Below are 20,500 nucleotides of genomic sequence, written 5' to 3' on the forward strand. Positions count from 1 at the left end.
AGAGCAGCGTAATCAATAATTGCATTTCATTGAGTGATGCGGGTAATTCTGTCTGATGGAACAATCTAGTTAGGTGGCTAGATGACGTGCGCAGATGCATGGCACACAAAAATAGGTCTAATTCAAACTGGTTGCAACTGGCAAGGCATTGCTTTCTAGTCATGACTATAAAACATCACAAATAGTTTCTAACATCCAATTCATTTTGGAGTGCAAAGTTAGTCAAGAGTTTTTTTCTCCTTTTACATTTTTTTCTGTTCCTGGAGGTTATAATTAGATAAGCGGGTATGTTTGAGGATATTGTATGTAAAATTTAAGAAGCATTCTCAAAATAATAAATATTGTGTGTAAATCCAAGAAAGCTGTAAATTTAATAATAAATAATAAAAATAAATATAATAAATATAATAATAAATAAATGGAAACATTAAATAAATAAACAAATAAATAAATAGATAAATAAATAAATGTGTGGATTGAGCTATAGTATAGAATTGTGACCAAAGAAAATGATCAAATTGAGAGTCAGATTCCGTCTGGCACCATCAACATGACAAGTGCACTGATAAATGGATTATTTGGAACAATTTGCACTGTGAATCCAATAAAAATGTATATCCAACTGAACCAAACCACAGTGCGAGATAAGTACAAGGTTTCTCATCCAATCAGACGTGATCTTGTTCCAGATTATCTTTCTCAAATACTTGATTTCTTTTCAAGGTGAGATTGTTTTGCAAATCAGAGCACTTACTGATCAGATCCAATTGCTCAAATAACCCCCCCCCACCACCACAATACTGCTCCAAGCCCCAAGGGAGCCTCTTGGGATTGCTATAATAGGCATGATATATATCACCTCATTGGTTCATTTAATTTCTTGGGTGTTTTAGTGATGTTGGGTAGGTTCTGCTCTACTCTCAACAAGTATTTTATTACGCAGTGGACCGCAGGCGATCCACGAGTGACTGACACCCCCAATGAAAATTGTTTTGTGTCTATGTGACCCTGCAAGATGGTGGCAAAGCATAACTTCAGTCTAAATGAAGCTCCTCAACGAGCACCCTCCAACCATTCGTGTGTGTGCCTTGTTGTCTTGTCTGATTTCTTGTATTTAGCTCCCTGTTTCCATCCAGATTCCTCCTGCTCTTGGGTTCACATTTTTTTGCCACCACTGTGATAATCCACACCGCGTGACAGTTAAAAATGAAATCCCCCCTGCACCTGTCCTTCCATTTACTATCTTAACACACCTCATTCTGGCTCTGCCATTGACTTGATACTACCTTCAGAATGTGAAATATTGGAGGAATAACTAAGTCCCCACATTCCTTGACTGTGTCATTTATATAGAAGAGCAACATGAGGGTGGACGGTTTGAATAGGTCAAGCGGTCTTTTGGTAAAAATTTTTAACAACCCTTAATGTCCAAAACTGTATAATTCTATACATATGATCAGATCTTGTGGTCAAAGAACAGAACCCGCATACCCAGGAGGAGAATTTGAACTCATTAAAGGATTTTCTAATGTGACACTTGGGAGGTGTAAGCCCCCTGAACAGCCCTTTGTGACAGCACAGCAGTGAGTTAAAGAGAAAAGATAATTGATCGCTTCCTGTTGTGATTTCTGATGACGCGCTACATTTTGTTGGCTCAATGTCACGTTATTATTAGTAGCCAACCAATATAATATTGTGTGGAGGCATCTTACCCGAGGAAAATAAATCTTCTGCATCATCATCACGAGCACCTGCTCACTAGCCTCGGACGCCATCAACTTGATTGCACATGGGCCAGCGTTCTATTTCAATTACTTAACTCATTTATTTGCTACATGTTTTTTTTTTTGCTTGAAATAGGTAACATGATTGATTGGGGACCTATTTTGAACTCCTGCTTCCACAGGCTAAATTGTCCTTAAGTGTGAATGTGAGTGATTGGTTGGCTCGATGTGGTGGTTCGGCAACCAACTTTCGCCCAAAGTCCAAGATGGTGGTAAGCAAAATAAGGATTTGTAAAGTCAAAGAAGGAAAGCGATAAGAGACTGTGGCTAGCAAAACGAATCAGCTTTGCAGCATCTACATCACTTGAGCAGTGTCGCTGGCTTCACCACAAAAATGACTCGCTTTTTTGATGTATCGCACCACCTATTTATTTCCTCATGGTAACTTATAGAAATATCAATAGTTAAAGAAAAAAATAAAATAATATAAATAATTCAGAGTAGGTCTGGATTTGGATACTCAATTTAAATGCTACTCGGCTCTGGCTTGCACCATATGCGGCATACCGGAGAGGATTATAAACATCACACAGACTAAACAAAAAGATGCACACAGTACAAAAGGACAAAAAGGATCCTTTTTTTTCTCCTCTGAATATGATGATTCACAGATGCAGTGACCCAGGATTGGGACACCCGGCCCACTCCCCCAACCCCCTAAGCCAAAAGGCTCCATTTAGTACTGCTGGAGAGCAGAGGAGCACTTAGCCTAATGTACAGGACAGTAGAATGACCCTCAGACACACACACACACACACACGCATGCATGCAGGCAATTTCCCTTCCTTCAAGGCTTCAATAAGTATACAAGAGATGATTGTGTCTTTTCATTTTTTTATTTTATAGATTGGCTACTTTGCAGTGTCATTTCTTCAGTGGTGAACAAACGATGTAATAAAGTATTTACAAAACTATAAAGGCTGTATTCACTTTTGTGAGATATTGTATGTGGAGACCCTCCACAACGCCATGTGAGACAATCTGGTTCCCTTGCAGACGCAGAACACTGCAGCTCACAACTCACGGAGAGATGATAAAGGTAATTAATATACAGCAGCCAGCAGGTTTTGTAGGGGTTCACAAATACGCTGCCCATTTCACTAAGCCTTTCTGTCAGAAACATGACATGTGCCCTGCCAAACTTTGACCTCATCCCTGGATCCGCTGTCAAAAGGGATTTAGCTTTAGAACATTAAAAAAAAATGCGAGCCAGTTTCTTCCGAATGCATATGACATCATTTTGTCAGTTCGTACCACCTTACTGTTTCCCCACTGATACCCGTATGGTAAAGCAGAACCCCCAGGCCCCGGCTCCATCTGCAGCTCTCATTTGAGCTTTAGTGCTTTAACTGTCATGGAGTGGTGCACAGGGATGTAAAATCCACACGGGCTGATTGGTAATGATCTCCCTGGCTCGTTTCCCGTATTGCTTTTTAGTACTCGCCACCGCCTACTCCCCGCAGAATTTAATTAAGATATTGACATAAATGTATTCTCGGATGAAGAGCTTCACTTGTCTGATTCAGTATTCTCAGCATTCTATTTTTGTTCTTGAACAATAATCTATATGTATATCTGTATCTACATCCATACATATCTATATCCATATGTACCATGGCAGCATCCTATGTAGTATGTGTATGAGCTAAAGTCCAGAGGGGAAAAGCAAATTGGGCCTATGATTATTGTCCTGGAACAGATTGAACACGCTGAGATCGTGTGTTGAGAGAAGGGTGAGAGAGTTTGAAAAAGAAAACAAGAGGGGTAGTTTAAGTAGTTTTAAGCACTCGTGTTGCTAAAATGGACACTATTTGGTTTAATTTAACATTGATTGATTTAATGATTGTAGTCGATCAAATTAATTCATCACGTTATCGTCACATTCCTAAAATGAATTAGGGATATATCGTTGGAAACGGAACAAAAAGAGAGAAGACGGCTCTATTCACAAAATACATTTGAGCGTCAAACTCATTTTTTTCGCGGGCCGCATTGTAGTCATAGCTTCTTTCGGAGGGCCATTATGACTGTCAACCCAAATAAATGTATGAGCACCTCATATTATACACAGTAAAAGCTACAAAACAAACTGACAAATAACTCGTTTTTAAATCAGTTGAGTAAAAACTGGTCAAATATTAAAAAAAAAAAGATATTAAAAGTGGAGACAATTTGCAATTCTAGTAATGACACGAATTTGATGCACAATTTGTCTTCACGGGCCACATAAAATGATGTGGCGGGCCCTATCTGGCCCCCGGGCCTTGAGTTTGACACCTGTCAACTAGAGTGTATATGGTGATAAAAATAAATAAATGGGGAAAAAAACACTTGTGACGCGTCTCCATCCTGTTATCCTACTCTAGCTGCTCGACACCTGGAACACACATAAGAGGCTTTATAAGGCGATTTGAGCTCCGCCTGCCTCTTTCAATGTAGCGTTACCAGGAAACAATATAACCAATCAGAGTTGCGTGTATTTGGCTGTGCTCTCTGAGTATCCAATCACATACTCTGTTGTTGACTTGCTGCTGGATTTCAAACGATTTAGCAAGCTTCTCCCAACCGACGAGTTACCAGGAAGGTAAAGCTAAGATATATTCTCTTTTGTAATATAAATATTATTTCCCCATATTTAAATCACAAATCACCTTTACTCTTTTACCCTTTTAATTACAGCGAATCTGAAAAGGAACAATTGCAAATTTGGTCATTTTACTGTGTTACGTTTTAGCACCTTTAGTCGTGTTATTTTGTCGGTACTTTTTCGTATTACTTTTATACATCAAAGCTATTTTGATCCTAACTTGCTGAATTTTTCTTTTCTTTCTTTTTTATAAATTGGTTCGGCACCATTTAGATCGAAAACTTTAAATCTAAGGTAGAATTGTAATTGTTATTTCCCCTCATATTAAGCTAGATTGTGATTCATGTCCTAAGCATCAGTATAACGCCGCGATGTTCTTTCTGCAGCTCACATCCCTGTCTAGATGTCTTCAGATGATGAGGCCTATGTCCCAGTATTGCCTACGGAATCATTGTCTACAAGACGTCCTAATCCACAGGAAAATTCACAAATAGCAGGTATTGCAGAGTTCTGAGTTTCTCCCTGACCAACACCTGTTTCACTATTTGGGTTGTTAAGTCTCTGTTCTGTTTGTGTTTGCTACTAGAGAGGACGGAGAACACTACTCGCAGAAATTTGAGAAACAGAGACACTTCACAAGATGCAGCTGAGAGTGCACAGCCAGATTTTCAAGGCTACATTGACTACACTGAAATGGATCTCTTCACCTCTGAGGAGAATATTACCAGGATGGAAACATTTCTTGACACATGGAGCCAAAACCTGAAGGTCAGTTTTGTGACATGGTTTTTCTTAAATGTCTTTCAGACGTTTCAAAATGAGCCCAAAAATGGAATTGCAATCATGAATGCCAGTTTTGTTGTGTATTGGTGCAATATGTGATGTAATTTCACAAATGATTGTTATTCTAACAATAAAGCCTTCATGATCAAACATATTTTAAAGCTATATTTCCCCATACAAAGTTATGTAAAGTATTATTTATTTTAGGCTTTAACATCATAAAGCCTGTGATAGCTGTTTAATAACCGTTGCCTCATATTAAATGTCATAGCAAGAGGAGTTAAATGCTGCATAGTTTAAAAAAAAAAAAAATTGCTAATTTAAAATGTTAAAAAAAAAAAAAAAAAGCAATTCAAATGTATAAATTAAAGTATGGTTTTCTTGTATAAAAAAACAGTCATAAGAATATTTTTTTAACGATTATGGCGATTTGTAATTATGGAGTGTAATAATTGAGGCTGTGACTGAATTTTGATTAATAACACAGCTCATGTCCCCCTCTCTGCCAATCAGACCAATGTGCTGAGGGAGCTGATGGACTGGAGGCTGGCCTTGATAAATCAACTCAGGCGAGAGTTGCAAAAGGAAAGGGACTGCCGTTCAGGCGAAACCGAGGCCTACATGGCAGAGCTGGAACGTCTGAAAAATCGGCTACACACCTCTGAGACTAACAACAAGCGAAAGGACGAGGTGCACACATTAAGCATTGTGTATGATAACCATCTAGCGTAATGAGATTTGCATGGGCTGATCGTCAAGTACTGTCCCCTCCTTCAGATGATTAGAAATTTGAATGTGGTGTTGAACAAACAAAAACAGAAGCTTGAAAAGATGAGCGCCTTCACCAAATGGAAACTTCAGTATAGCAAAGCCAAAGAGGAGGTAGAGTGATTCAGTCTGTGCCCCCATGATTTAGAATTTCTAGATTGTCCACAGCATTCACCAATAGACACATTTGGAGTGTGTGGCAGAATCGTTTTCATCGTATTTATTTCAGTGGCTTAATGCACATTGTCTTTTCCTTTTCAGGCCTTTACTAGCAAGATGGCGCAGCAGCACTATGATTTGCGTCTGAAAAGGAAAGCGTGGTTGATATGGCACTCTGCCTACCTGAAGGAGTGGAAGGCCAGGATGGAACAGGCATGTCGCGCAAAAGCAGAAGAAGTGTGCAACCGGCTGGCGGAAAATTACGAGGCACGGATTCAAATGGTGGGTATGGTCCCCACATAGAAAGCCTATGTTACTGTTTTCAAAGTTTTGTTAGTACAATGTTTAGAATCTTGTTTCTATTTACTGCTATAGATTGTCTATGAGTAAATTGTATCTGACTCCTGTAGGAGTCGACCTAGAGCAAAAAAAACCAAACAATTTATGCCGTTCTGCTACTTCATCACGGTCAGTAGATAATTAATAACGTTTGTGTTTTCTTTGTCCATTTCAGATGACTAAGGAACACAATGAGGCTTTAACGAAGGCACACGCAGAGATCGAGAGACTGCAACTTGAGCAAGAACAAAAAGAAGTGTGTATGAAGAAAGCTCTGATGAGGGGTGTGTGTGCTCTCAACATGGAGACCCTCCACTTGTTTAATCCCATGGATGGAGAACCCCAAAACCATGATGGGTATGGTATGTAATGATGCGCACCTTTTGAGTTCTGAAGGTATTGGGGGCACTTTTCAATGAAGGAGAAAAACCAGATTGGTTCCATGCATTTCAGTCTATAATTCCCACTGAGCAATTCTGTTTATGAAAAGACTACTTTGCTCACTACAGATCCCAATTTTCCTCCTGATGACCCTCCACCTAGCTCATTCCCACACGGGCCAGGCCCTGGCTTGCACGATCAGGTGAGTAACAGAGTCACTATGTTTCCAAGTCAACCTTGTAACAGTGTAAGTACACTTAAAATGTACTACCAATCGTTTCAACAGGGAGGTGCGGGTGCGGGGATAAGCAGCCAACAAAAACCTACAAAAAGTGGAACGGCTCGCACTTCCACCCAGCATGTCGGCAAGAGTATGCGAAGCAATCTGGAGATGGCGAGTATGGCTCCACCGATGAGCTCCGCTCCTGTAGACTACCATCATCTGGTGACACAGGTACATTTAGAACGTGAAGTAGGCTACAATAGTTCTCTTGGTGTGTTTGTTGTTCTTTACAAAGGATAGTAATATTTTTTCCAGTGTGTATAAAATGTAATGTTTTTTTCCTCTACGTTTTTTCCAAGCAAACTCTTGGTCAGGCTACCGCCTCCAAATATCCTCACTCCTCTCAACACGGCGCCACTGGAGGCTGGTCTTCGTCCAGAATGCACACCAGCACCTGTAATGTCCACTCTATTCTACATTCAAAAGAAATCACAAATGCAAACTCCCACACATGACTAAATGTGATATCAAAGAGCCACCAGCAATTTGACACCATTTTGCTATTACATCTCATATATGCAATGCCATAAAAATATTGATGTATTTTTTCAAGTGGCCGTTTTGGTTTTTCAGTGAATATTTTACTCCGCAGACCCTCCACCACCTTGGGATGAGCCTGATTCTGCAGTCATGGCTCAACGTCCCGGTAGCAGCCCGGTTCACTTTGACCACCCAAAGTCTCCTACCCAACATGAAGACAACAGCATGGTATGGCAGAACTGTCGTCTTGATTGAATCTCTTCTGTAATCCCATAACATCCCCTTCCATGTAAACATCATCCCTTGCATTGCTTTTCTTCAGATGGGCGTGTGGTACACCAGAGAAGTCTTTCCGTCCCAATCACCTGCTCGCGGTTCTTTGCCACAAGGGGCCACCATAAGTTTCCACAAACAGGTGTGCTGCGTCATTTTCTTACGAATAACTTTTCACCAGGTGGCAGAAGACAATCATTTGGTAGTAGCAAATCGTTACACGATTTTAGTCATCTTAACGGACTTGTTTTGCCTTTCCTCAAATGTGCGTGGCCTCACTAAATGCTAATCGTTTCCATAGAGCTCTGCGCGGATAATCACGGCTGGCCATCAGAAATCGGCAAAAACGATAACAGCCCGCATTACAGGGCAACCTTTTGCCACGAAGAGAGTACGCAGCAGCTGCCAAGCGATGGGGGTATCACCGTCCATGACCTCCATTGTTGTCGAACGCCATCAACCTATTGCACAGGTATGGAAGGATAAAGTATTTCTACAAACGTGTTGGAATCTAATCTACCACCGCCTCTTTCTTTCCTCCAAGCACACGATTGCTGTTACTGCCAAAAGTGTTCGCCCTTCCCAACAGGGTACCCGCACATCCACTGTTGTGAAGGCATCCTCCAGAACAAACCTTTTTAATGGACACTCTATCAGAGTAGTTGATTAATAAAATTGCACACACGTCTCATACAAACCAGCGTTTTCTAGATGAAGGATTTTACCGACTATGCAACAACTCTGTGATTATTACTGTGGGTGTAGCTTTACAATTTCTTTTTTTCTTTTATTGGGGTAAAGAGGAATTGAACAATTATTCTTCACAACCTCACTGACGTTCATGGTGGGATCCACCCATGTAAATATTTGAACAGTGCAGCTTTAATTTAACGTTAATATTCAGGAAAATGTGCATGTATAATAGACATATTGTATTTTTAGTGCATTTTAGAATGTCAAACCTCAGGTGCTTTTTCTTAAATGCATAATAAATTATTTTTAGAGTCTCCTTTCTATGTAAGTGTTATATTAAAAAAATTAAAAAATGTCGCATGTCACACTCAATCATGAAACTCTGCAGCTCTTACTGCTGACACGCTGTGATTGCGTCCGTATCTTTTCTGTAAGAAAGGAAAAAGTGGAAAAAATTACAACATTCAAACCGACACAAATTGTACATTTAAGGACTTTTCTCTGTAAACCCACTAAAAATATTTCAAAAATGAAATACCTGCAACTCTGCTATGTCCTGTGTGGACAAGGGCCTGATAGAGTTCTATGAGAAGACTTTCCCCCGCCAGCTCAGCTCCGTGGAGCCAGATCAGAAACATCCTGTTGCCGTGTTCTTTATAGCTATGCTGACCTATGAACAAATACATAGCACATAAACAAAATAACCTTTTCATCTTAGTTTAGTAATCAATTGAATCAGCCACATTTCTTAACTATAAGCCACGGTACAAAATCTAAGGTACAACACAAATCTTGTCACTGTACTGGTCAAACGTCCAATTTGGCCTTTCCAAATTTTCTGTTCATGGATGTTTTTGAGGTCATTAATGTAAATTTTCAAATCACCAATTTCTAAAACCCCAATTGTATATGTTTGCAGTATTAACCTTCTTTTACACAATTGTAAAAATAAACCAAATTCTTAACTTGCATAATGTGTAAGGTGACACTGGCCAAAAGTAATTGGACACATTTACCCGTCCACTGGCTTTCGATGGCTGACACTTGCTCCAGAGTGAAACCCCAGTGTTCAGCCAGACGCTTCCAGTTTCCTGCCTTCAGAAGCTCGTAGGCCAGGCGCCAGGTAATCGAGCGGATCTGCTTGGTCTCATTGCGGTGGTCCAGTTTGAATGTTAGCGGATACTCGCTGTGAACATTCTCATAACCTGGGTTGGCCTGAAGGGGGTATTAAATCCTGTCAGTGGGTTGATAAATATGACCAGCTTTGGAAGATACATGAAAAGGCTTATTGGTCCCCTCAACATTTGCAATATGAATGTCACATTTGAGCATATTGAAAATCAATCACGAAATTAAATAGGAATTAAATGGTCACTTTTGATGAATATGACTGACAATGCAACATGCGTTGAAAAAGTGTCTCACTTTCTTCAATGCGTTGTATCGTTCTGCCTTGATGATCATGTCCACGATGATCACCTCATCCGCTCTGGCGGCCACACCCAGCGCCGTCTTTCCCTGCTACAAGTGCGCCAAATAATATGCATTCAAAGAATGTATTAAAATACAACACGAAGAGGATTTTCATCAATAACGAACATCTGAATGTGTCAAAGTTGAGGTCATTCCTTACCCGGTCTTGGAGCGTCAAATCAACTTCAGTTTTCAGTAGCATTTCCACCACATCGATTCTCGTCAGCTCAGCAGCAAGATGCATAGCAGACTGAAACCTCTTAACACAAAGCATGTTCATCACGTGTCTTTCGAGTTCTTTTACTATTGATTGTCAATCTATACATTTTACCTTATTGGTGATATTTAAGTTGCATCCTGCCTCCAATAGATAATGGATGACGGGGATGTGGCTGTTCTTAACTGCCAGGTGGAGAGGAACTTCCAAGTCCTTGAGCATGTATGAAGTGTCGGTTGATAATGCCGTTCCTTCGCTTACGATGGATGGAGAAGGCATACCTCATTCTGAAAATCTGTGTGGGCTTTATATTGTAGGAGAAGTCGGACAAGGGATGCGTCTCCTTGCTCTGAAACTGGGTGAAGGGCGCTGCATTTTCTCTGTAAAAAAAAATAAAAAATTGGAGTTACCACAAACAGACATGTAGCACAAAGGTTTAAGCTATTAAAATTGTGCCACGTGTCTTGAGTGTGTGTAGCTGTACTTTTGTTTGGATGTTGGGGTTGCAGCCGGCTTCCAGCAAAGCCAGGACACATTGTTCCTGAGCGTTAGCGGCAGCCTGGTACAAAGCAGTCTCATTGTCCTAAGACACACACAGCTCGTCAGGGGCAACGATCAATGGCTGAATACCAAGAATACTGCGTTTAAAAATAAAACTGACCTTGCGTTAAAAAAAAAAAAAAAAAATTATTTCTTGAAATGATGTGGACATTTCTATCTATCAGGTAAAAAAAAAATATTTGTCAAGTATAGACAAAATTAAAACCAAAATTGTGAGGTTTTTGAAAACTGAATACTTTTTTTTTTTTAACCATCACTGATGCTGATTATTATGTGATTTGCATGCTGTTCTTCATGTGGAATTATTGTGCTGCTGTCTTTTAGCCAGAACAGCTTTGAAATTGAGTTTCTCAATGTCAATTGTCTCATTCCTAGATAAATAGAGAAGGGCTGAACCGTTGATCAAATTCAAACTGTGAGGCGGATGTGCTTCATTATTATACATCAGTATGAAAACACAAAGTTAGAAAACAACTGTGGTTACATAACCAGGCACCTCCTTAAACCAATATTTTTCAGAACATTTCAGAACTCTGGTTTTATACACACTATCCACAAAAGACATGCCATTACAATTGCATGTTTGGTCACAAACATCAAGTTATTTGACTGCGCAAAACAGTCTGAATTCAAATCACTGCACAAATTAATCATTCAATAGATTTGGACCTCCAATACATTGTCCAGTGAGACCACACGCTAGTCGCTACTTTGTGATAGTGAAGGTGTTTCATATGATTGTCTACCATATTAACTTCATCCCGAACATCGAAGCTGAGCAGCAGCAGATGGACAGCGTCCAAGTGGCCGTTCCTGGCAGCTAAGTGCAGGGGCGTGTCTCCTCCCTGGCAAGAAGGGAGGGAGGAGAGCCGATTGCATCAAAGTGGCTTTGACTTTGAGCTTTGATGCAGCAATGACCCACACAGACTGGAAAGCAGCAATGACTCATACACACACTACGAACCTTGTTGGGCTTCATGGTGGCCATGTTGTAATACGGCTCCATCAGCATCTCCAACATTTGCATGCAGCCATGCTCTGCCGCCATAGCAAATGCACGGTGGCCTGACTGAAAGGCAACGATTGAGACACAAATGCATTTCATCTGAATCTACTTTTACCAATATGGATTCGAAGGCTTTTTTAGAATCTTCTCGGACTACTAATATACACATACTAAATTTGTATACAAAAAACCCTATCCTCCATTGTCTATATCCTCAATAGCGTTACATTGTTGCTGAGTATTCAGATTACAAATATCTCCTTTGTATTAATGGCACTATTAAAAGGCTACAACTTCTCAAATGGAATACATGATCATCTTTGTCCAGTTCTTTCATTTGGAGGTCGTTGATAATGTATTCCACGATGTCAATATGATTGTTGATAGCAGCACAGTGCAGGATGTTCAGTCCTTCCTGCAGGGGGAAATCAAAAGCTCGATTTAGAAAGCCGATCTTTATTAAAATGTTATAACATACATGAGTGAAGATATATTTGTAAAATATGGCCCATATGGCTTGGACAGCACAGTTCAAATCACCTCATTTTCCACATTCTGTTCTGCTCCAGCCCATACTAATGATTTCAGGATGTCCAAGCTGCCAAACCAGGCCGCTAAATGAATGGGTGCCACACCAAACTGGAACACACGTTGGGATTAGGAGGAACTATTGCATTTGTGATCTTTTGTTGTTACACTTCACAGCTTCTGTTTACCTTGTCTCGCTGATCCACTTGCACCCTGCGTCGTAGAAGCAGCTCAACCGCTTCCTTGTTTTTCCCAGCCACTGCATAGTGAAGAGCTGTTCTATTGTGCTGGATGGCACATAAAAAAACGAAATTACGATGGACTCAAGGCGTAATGACTTGGTAGAGGAGACTCACCGCATTCTTTGCATTGGCATTCAACCCCTTTCCGAGTGTCCTCATTGCAGCCACATCATTGCTCTTAGCTGCTTCAATAAACAACTTCTCTGTTTGCAGTACTATTGCGCAACACACAACAGGTAGATTACACAAATATCGACAAGTGTATACCGCAATTTACAATATATCTTTGAAAGTTTTTGCTAAAATTGGTTAAAGTCTTAAGAAATATCTTCCATGTGTCACTTGCTTCTTATTTGTGGGCATTGTTGCCTTCATTTTTCCAGAATGTTTATTTGTGCTGTATTTTACAGTAAGTCAACTTAACAGGAAGATGGCAGACTGATTCCCTTGTTGAAGAAAAGAAAAAGGGTTCAACTTTCTGCTTGTGCACAGCCAATAAGGACAAAACTGACATTGCGGCACTTCTCAGTGCAGATGAATAATGACCCTAAATATAATGTGAAAGCAATCCAATACTTTTTGAAGGCCTGGAAATTGTATACAAGTCAGTGGCATTATTTTTGACCCAATAGACTCAAGGATGCTTAGCACTTGCCCGAGATGCAAATGAAGGCACACAAGTAAGGGCGTTGCAGTAAAAGCCTGGCAACACATCTACAGGAAGGAAATAGAATTTACTTACCTGCTTGCCTCAGTGCTTTTTTTTTTTTAATTAAAAACATTAAACGCCACTACTCAAGGTCGATGACAATTATCTTAACCATAATTTACTCTGCGCACTTCTTAGCATTTCTTATGTACTCACGCATCTCTTTGTTGTCAAAGCTGTTTTCCATCTTGTCTTCTGTGTTCTTGTTCAAAACTGTATCAACAAACGCCTTGACTGGTTCCTGTTTCATCCACTTCCAAGAATCCAAATTCTCTCGCTTGGGAACATGTCTCCTTATCATTTCCTTCAAAGCCAAAGCTTTCTTCTCCATTGTTACGTTCTTGAGTTGCAACCGCCTAATGGATAAGCAACGGAGGATTCTACTTTTGTGTGTCCCAGCAGCGCTAAACCAAATACCTGAAGAACCTGATGGGAAGATCAACCCGAGACTCATTGCTCAACACTGAAGGGCTGATCCGTATTTGCTTAGCAAGATCGCACGCATCAGACATCATCCAACTGTTTGGAAAAGGTCAACAATAATCCCTACATGTTTTCAGCTGGTCCAACTAGTCATCAGATGTTTTTGGCCCCTAAATAAAAATGTATACGTAAAACTAACATTTAATTCTTTGGTAGAAACAGTACACTGACTGAATGTTTTTTATTGTAAAATTTGTCTGTATGGGGCCCATGGAAGAAAAAGTCTGAACACCCTTGCTCCAACTGCTTCAAACCAGTTCTGTTATATTGTTATTTTACGTTATATTTTCCGTAGAGCGCTTTGGTAAGGCGCCAAAACAGATATCAACATAAGACGAAGCATGGCTTATTGCAACTGCATTTATTGCAACCGGTTTATGCAATGGAACCCTTCATTTATTGTTAAATGTTACATAGAACATTTTAAAAAATGTAATAAATATTACTATGATCAATTTTAAAATATTTTCAGTAATTTAAAGAAAATGTATTAGCGCTGACATACAACGTGATTTTTAAATATTCTCAATAAATAAATAACAACTCTTGATTCATTGTGTGGCTATGATATAGGTCAACAAGGTCTTACATCTCAATATGGATTTAAGTGCAATCTTTTTTTTCAGCTTTTCTAACTTCCTGTGCCGTCACCTGAAGAACTTGTCAATGGTGTTGTGAGCGCTCAAACCTTTGGCCTTTTTAGAGGGTTGATACGAGGGTGGGTCTCGTCTGTTAAGTGATAAGAGCAAACACAGAAATATTTCACCATGTTACACACATTGGATGAACAAAAACAAACCGTAAAAAATTTAATTTGCGTTCCGTGGACTGTAACTTTGGCAGAGAAGAATCAAATGGATGGATGTTTCTTACAAATGCGGTGCCACTTAACAGCGTAAAAACACAATTTAGCTTTTTTTGGTGCCACAATAATGTATTTGGTTTAATGCCGTCTTACCTTTTGCTTTTACCTCTACCTGCATGCCTCGTCGGGGGGATATCTGTAAACACAAGCCATTCAAAACCTTATTTTCTCATCTTGGTGGAAGGGGGGATAAAAATGACACAAGACCTACCACATGACCTCGTTAGAAACATAAAGACTCCAATTTGTTAGATAGGATGGTTTAAAAGGAAGCTGTAGTGCCCAGACTTGGTTCATTATATAAAAAATAAAGAAAGGTAAGAAAGTGATTTGGACAATTCCGAGGCTGGGACACAAGAATGGCCACAGGGTGAAATAAGAGGTCTTTTCTTTGTGGAAATCAATACAAAAGCCTCACATGAATGTGTCTGGCTGTAAACAAGAAGGTCAGAGGCCACAGTATCCTTTCAAAGAGACATGTGGAGTTCCTACGTCAACAGGACATAGTATATGTTCTTTACACATTTTACCTGTAAGACGTTCACAGAAAAATAGAGTAGAACTTATTCGTAATTCCAACATAAACTGGATGTGAGAACCATACGTTTGACATTCCATCGTATTTCAATTCAATGACCAAGAAAGAACTCACCTATTGCATTGCTCTTTGCGATTTCAACTGAGGGTGATGTCCCCATCTCCTCCAGCACTTCCTGGTTCAGGCAGAGGTCAACATGGCGATTAAAGACAGTGAGGTCATTTGTGTCCTGGGTCAGCTGACACACCGGGCAGACGAGGAGGGGACCTTTGTCGTGACACGACCGAGGCCGATGTGTAGTCATGCTGTCGCCGTTGATCAACGTGGTGTTGTGAACACAATCATTTATCAAGTGATTCGGCTTGACTTGTTCATTATTCTTGACTTGGTCTTTGTGTGTTTCAGTCCTTGGCACCTCAATTCCTTCATGGTCCTTGTTTAAATCTGGTACATGGAACTCTTGTTTGGTGAGACACCAGTCTATATGGCTGTTGAATACTTTCAAATCGTCTGTGCTAACATGGCCGAAACACACAGGACAGGTGAGGCAGTTCAATGATGAGCTTGATGTAGACGGATGAGCCTCAATGCCATCAATTTCTGAAAGCTTCAAGGTTGCACCTTTTGGCCTCATGTCCTTTTTGGGCGACTCTGCTCTTTTATGTGCGTCATCATCCCTGAGTTTAACAACAGATATGCTCTGCTCATTTTCTCGCTCTTGTGGACAAACTTGAAGCTGAAGTCTCTTGGCGTGGGCTCTTTGAAAGAAAGACAGCTGAGATCTAGCAGCAGGCTGGTCCTCGAGTAAGTTCTTTTTCTTCATCTGCCAAGTAACCTCCTCTTTAGTCTGACATGTTTGTGCTGTGAGAGGAGGACAAGAGGAGAGATGATTCCCTTCAAATTGTTGGCGCACTTATTGGGTGGAGCCTCGGACGTCTGCCTTTCCCAATTGGAGGAAACCAACGATGCTCTTCTGCAGAGGCTTTTTATCATCCGGGCTGACAAAGGAAGAGATACGGACACCTACACAAGATGATAATATACGTGTGAATAGCAATGTATGATTCCCATGTGCACAATTAATTCAAAATTTCTTCTCCATTATAAAAATATGCCATGTATTACCTCCACCAAGGTGTTTTCATCAACAATGCATCTGATTTGATCAAGACGGAGCACTTGGTAACAAAATCATTATAACAAATATAACATGAAAAATTGAATTCACCCCATACAGATGGCCATAAATTGCATTTTCAAAAACAGATTTAATTAATTCAGACGTGATCCAGATCACACATCAATTAAAATGTGACTTCCTCTTATCCCCTTTAATCCTTTTATTGTGTATGTGTTCTATCATATGAGCTCCTGACAGAATTTCCATGGTGGAATTACCAGAAACTGTATTGTCAAGTCAGATATAATCCAGGTGTGATTCAGGTGGCATGTAAAGCAGTAATTTAAGGTGGAAAAAAATGAAATCATGCCAATTTGCTGTGAATGCATGACTAAAAGCGTATTTTCCAAGCCAGAGGTGATCTAAGTACATTGCAAATGTGACAGCAATTAACCATTAAAAATCGAATTTATCATGTTATATTTTTACATATATCTCCACATTTGGAAGTAGCTTCACTCTAAATAATTGCAAAAAAAATTAATCTAACAGTTCCCTTCGATCCGGAAGATTCTGACTGTCAAACTATTTTAATCCTAGAAAGGCATTCATTTAAATGTTTCAACCGCTTATTGTATTGTAATGTGTAATTTACCCATGAGTCTCAGTCTGAGTGGCTGTGGACTTTCGTTCTCAATTTCCATCTTAAGAAGGTCTTTGGCCACAGCAAAGATCTCATCGGCGGTGGCGATGGCACACGGTAGCGTCAGTGCTCTGGTTTTCACCTCAAAGTTGACATTCTTCACTTTTAGTGTGATGTTTTTACCCTTAAAGTTAGGAGATGGGAATACAGCCACACATATCATTCATGTTGACTTTGGTGCTACTAATGTCAGTGCCACGAAATAAAACCCATGTGCAATCAATGCCATGAACTTTACCTTGAGATCTTCTTTCTTTAGGTCTTGTGCTAGGTCTTCACAAAGCTCTCTCAATAAAGACAGCTGTTCATCAGGCTTGTTTAATTCTTTAAATGTTCTGTACAGAAGCGCAAAGGATGGGAACGGAATGACAACAAGTAGATAAGTGGGTTATTAAATGATTCATTCATCATGAAGAATATACCTCTCTGTGCTCATGCTTTTTCTTTCTTCGTTCCTAAAATGAAAGCAAAGCAGGTCCGTTTGTCTCCAAGCCACTTATGTTGACTTTCAATGTGCTGGTAGTTTACCTCATGATATATGTGGACCCCAGACCCAAGGAAACCTGCATAAAGTGATGCCAGGCTGTCTCTGAAAACAACAATGACAACAGCGCCATCTGTTGTCCCAGATGAGCACAGCTACTGATGTCCAGAGCATTCAGCATCTTTTCGCTCACCTTCCCGATGCCTGAAACCTGTTTCAAACAAACACACTCTGAATTTAAACATTGTTGCAACACAATTACGCATGTTGCAATAATGACAAATACGCAACATATTATGTTTTATCTGAACTAAAACGCAGTGTACTTTGCGAACTGGGAGGTTCTGGATGAAGTCCATGACAGCCTCTCTGGTGGATGCAAGTCTGTACTGTCCGTTCGGCTTGTTCTTGTCACTGCATACCTTGGCCAGCATCATGTTTGGAGCAATGCCTGGAGAAGGACATGAATTAATACCAGATAAGTAAATGGACAGCTGGTAAAACCCAAAGTATGAACATAAGATGTCAAATGTGAGCAAATGAACTATCACCATGAATAATGGCAACTCCACATGCAATTGTTTTTTTAGGGTGCCGTATAATGTGGACTGAACTTGATGTCATCAAGGATCAGTATATCATGCGCAGCACAATTATTTTTTGAATTTCATATTATCATTCACTGTAACTTCAAAGATAAAGACCAAACGTTTTAAGAGGCTCCACTGTATGTTTAAGGGTTAATTTCTTCTCACCTGCGCTGGCAGTCAGCATGGTCTTCTGCTCAATGCGGAAACGCATCTCCTTCACAGCCTCCTCAACAGAGGTACCAAAAAGCTCAGCAGTTTTACCCGTGGCATCGGCAGCTTCAGGACTTGACAAGGACTGAGAGGAATTTGGGCTATCTTCAAATAGCACAGGGGAGAAGCCTTTCACCTCGGATTCCTGTTGATGCTCAGGTTGTTCTATACCTTTAAAGAAAATATATATTTCAGATGATTTTGTCAAATTGGATATATTTTTTTAATTCAGTCATGCCTATATCAGTGCCGCTGGAGCTGTAGCGATGTGTTCGTGAGGCCTCTGGCCAGTTCTTCCTCAGTTCCAGGTGCTCTGTAAAATCCAGATAGGCTTCATCCAGACTCATTGGCTGGAAATGAGGATCATAGTCTGCAAATATCTCCCTGATCTAAAAAAGACGCACAAAAACTCATGAGCCAGTGGTTTGCACAGGCCTATAAATATGACACTGTGTGACATTCTCACCTCATTGCTCACTGATTTGTATTTATCAAAGTTGCATGGAACGATGACTAAGTGAGGGCAAAGTTTTTTGGCTATGAACCCTGGCATAGCGGCCCGAACACCATATTTCCTGGCATGGTAGTTGGACGTGGACTGTAAAAGCACAGGTGAGGAGGAAAGTTAGCAATCTTCATACAGTATTGCATCTCATTTTAATGTCCTATTAATATTTAGCAATATTTCAATACGTGCCATATGTAAGCTATACAACTTATGCACAATAAATGTGTCGTGGATAAGACTCACCAGCCACAACATGCATATTTCGAGATGAGGTACAATAAAGCTCAATCAAAACATTTGCCTATGTAAAGATAATGAGATTTTGTTTTGATGTAATCATTTAGCAATACAGTTGAAGTTTATTGCTGTGTAGCTCTGGATCAGACGAATAGCTATAATTTGTCATCAATTAACATGCTGTTAAATTATTGTCCCACGCAGTGTTAGTCAATCATTTATCTTTGGAAAGGGAGTTTGTTTTGGATTTGGATTGTGTAGGAGTACTACAATGGGATGGCCAATGTGTTGAAATGACGACATAAATATTTTTTTGACTGACCAGCATGCTCATGGACCCAACAGCCATGGGCTTGTCCTTGAGGTCAGGACAGTCTCTCATCTCCACTGCAGCGTAGAAAGCATCCATGTCCACATGCACAATCACGCGGCTTAGGTCACGACTCTTCTCCAACTCAGAGGCCATCCTCTCCACCTATAATGAGAGCATTGATGAAAACTAGCTCCAAATCTTGAATGTTTGCATTACATTACCTGAGCTTGGGCTTTCTTTAACTGTTGTTCTGTGATCTGTGCTTTTTGCAGCATCATTTTCTCAATGCGCTGGTTCACCTGATGCTCCCTCTTGAGTTCATTCTCATAAAACTTGGATCCCTTCGAGTGAAGAGCAAGGACAGCATTAGCGAGATCTATCATGACAACTTACAATCGTACACCTTTTGGGGCTATATATATCAGCGTATTGAGGATGGGAGATTTTTACACAAGGCTGTACACAGTCTTTTAAACTCAGCCACAGCACCATTATAAAATATTTGCACTTTTCTACAGTAGATATTGGTGGATGTAATAGATCTTAACAGTTTCACAGCAAACTGAATGAGTAACTACCTTCGATGACTCCATGATGATCTTATTGATTTTGTCTCTGTCAAGACCCTCCATACCAGCTTTGTTGTCGTTGAGGGCCATTCTGGAGAGGAATCCCTCTCCTTTAGAGGCTGCGGTACCATTTTCCATCCTGATGATCCGATTCGTGAAGTGGAAATGCTATTTCTTTTGCTCCAATAACAAGAACAAGAACTTTCAGTCTTGTAGCGTGCTAAGTGTACCATTATACAATTAGTATTATGGGTGTGTATGAGTTATACGCAAGCAAAGTGTCATTTTAAACCCAAGGACTACGATTATTACAAATCGCGGAAATATAGTACGGCTGTAAAAACGTCAAACATTTTGTCAGTTTTGTTTTCGTTGGCACTTCCGCGTCTGCTATACATTAGCGGAAGTACGAAAATTCTTGTTCCGGTGGAAATTTTAAAATAATCATTATTTTTTTTCCAAATAGATTAAAAATAGAATATCTTATGGCTTGTGTTCAATTCGGCAAATTCAACTTTTGTTTTAAATGTCCTGGGTTTTATGGTGGGAGGCAATTTTCATTTTAAAAAAGAAAAGGGGAAAAAAACGTAATTTTGAACAGTTGTGGGCATTTT

At 40.0% G+C, this 20,500-nt stretch overlaps 3 protein-coding genes across 7 annotated transcripts; 1 reads left to right on the forward strand and 2 right to left on the reverse strand.

Annotated features, from left to right (window-relative positions):
• Positions 1-4,279: 4,279 nt before the first annotated feature.
• poc5 (POC5 centriolar protein homolog (Chlamydomonas)) lies at positions 4,280-8,969 on the forward strand. Of its 3 annotated transcripts, XM_037259937.1 has the most exons (15): positions 4,305-4,368; positions 4,645-4,665; positions 4,758-4,868; positions 4,958-5,139; positions 5,668-5,844; positions 5,932-6,036; positions 6,184-6,363; positions 6,596-6,782; positions 6,930-7,003; positions 7,088-7,255; positions 7,384-7,480; positions 7,677-7,792; positions 7,887-7,979; positions 8,139-8,309; positions 8,382-8,969. In XM_037259937.1, the coding sequence occupies exons 3-15, from the start codon at positions 4,775-4,777 to the stop codon at positions 8,505-8,507; spliced, it is 1,770 nt and encodes a 589-aa protein (XP_037115832.1). In that variant the 5' UTR covers positions 4,305-4,368; positions 4,645-4,665; positions 4,758-4,774; the 3' UTR covers positions 8,508-8,969. The 3 variants fall into 3 exon arrangements, with proteins under 3 accessions (XP_037115831.1, XP_037115833.1, XP_037115832.1); XM_037259936.1 differs by lacking the exon at positions 4,645-4,665 and having other exon boundaries at positions 4,280-4,368; XM_037259938.1 differs by lacking the exons at positions 4,645-4,665; positions 5,932-6,036 and having other exon boundaries at positions 4,280-4,368.
• ankdd1b (ankyrin repeat and death domain containing 1B) lies at positions 8,719-13,885 on the reverse strand. 2 transcript variants are annotated; one of them, XM_037259933.1, is made up of 15 exons: positions 13,423-13,735; positions 12,672-12,772; positions 12,504-12,602; positions 12,328-12,426; positions 12,098-12,202; positions 11,746-11,850; positions 11,528-11,626; positions 10,705-10,803; positions 10,502-10,600; positions 10,335-10,433; positions 10,164-10,262; positions 9,956-10,051; positions 9,547-9,745; positions 9,069-9,200; positions 8,719-8,958 (listed from the first exon to the last, which is right to left on the reverse strand). In XM_037259933.1, exons 1-15 carry the CDS (start codon positions 13,718-13,720, stop codon positions 8,903-8,905), a joined length of 1,785 nt encoding a protein of 594 aa, XP_037115828.1. In that variant the 5' UTR covers positions 13,721-13,735; the 3' UTR covers positions 8,719-8,902. The 2 variants fall into 2 exon arrangements, with proteins under 2 accessions (XP_037115828.1, XP_037115830.1); XM_037259935.1 differs by lacking the exons at positions 8,719-8,958; positions 9,069-9,200 and having other exon boundaries at positions 9,597-9,764; positions 13,423-13,885.
• A 479-nt stretch (positions 13,886-14,364) lies between these two features.
• On the reverse strand, positions 14,365-20,282 carry polk (polymerase (DNA directed) kappa). Of its 2 annotated transcripts, none has more exons than XM_037259940.1 (14): positions 19,896-20,282; positions 19,539-19,658; positions 19,327-19,479; positions 18,726-18,857; positions 18,498-18,648; positions 18,215-18,424; positions 17,786-17,910; positions 17,504-17,670; positions 17,398-17,430; positions 17,214-17,310; positions 16,928-17,099; positions 15,267-16,175; positions 14,708-14,750; positions 14,365-14,478 (listed from the first exon to the last, which is right to left on the reverse strand). In XM_037259940.1, the coding sequence occupies exons 1-12, from the start codon at positions 20,022-20,024 to the stop codon at positions 16,066-16,068; spliced, it is 1,599 nt and encodes a 532-aa protein (XP_037115835.1). In that variant the 5' UTR covers positions 20,025-20,282; the 3' UTR covers positions 14,365-14,478; positions 14,708-14,750; positions 15,267-16,065. The 2 variants fall into 2 exon arrangements, with proteins under 2 accessions (XP_037115835.1, XP_037115834.1); XM_037259939.1 differs by having other exon boundaries at positions 18,215-18,430.
• Positions 20,283-20,500: the final 218 nt, after the last annotated feature.

Source organism: Syngnathus acus, chromosome 9 (assembly GCF_901709675.1).
Source record: "Syngnathus acus chromosome 9, fSynAcu1.2, whole genome shotgun sequence".
Taxonomy (NCBI): Eukaryota; Metazoa; Chordata; class Actinopteri; order Syngnathiformes; family Syngnathidae; genus Syngnathus; species Syngnathus acus.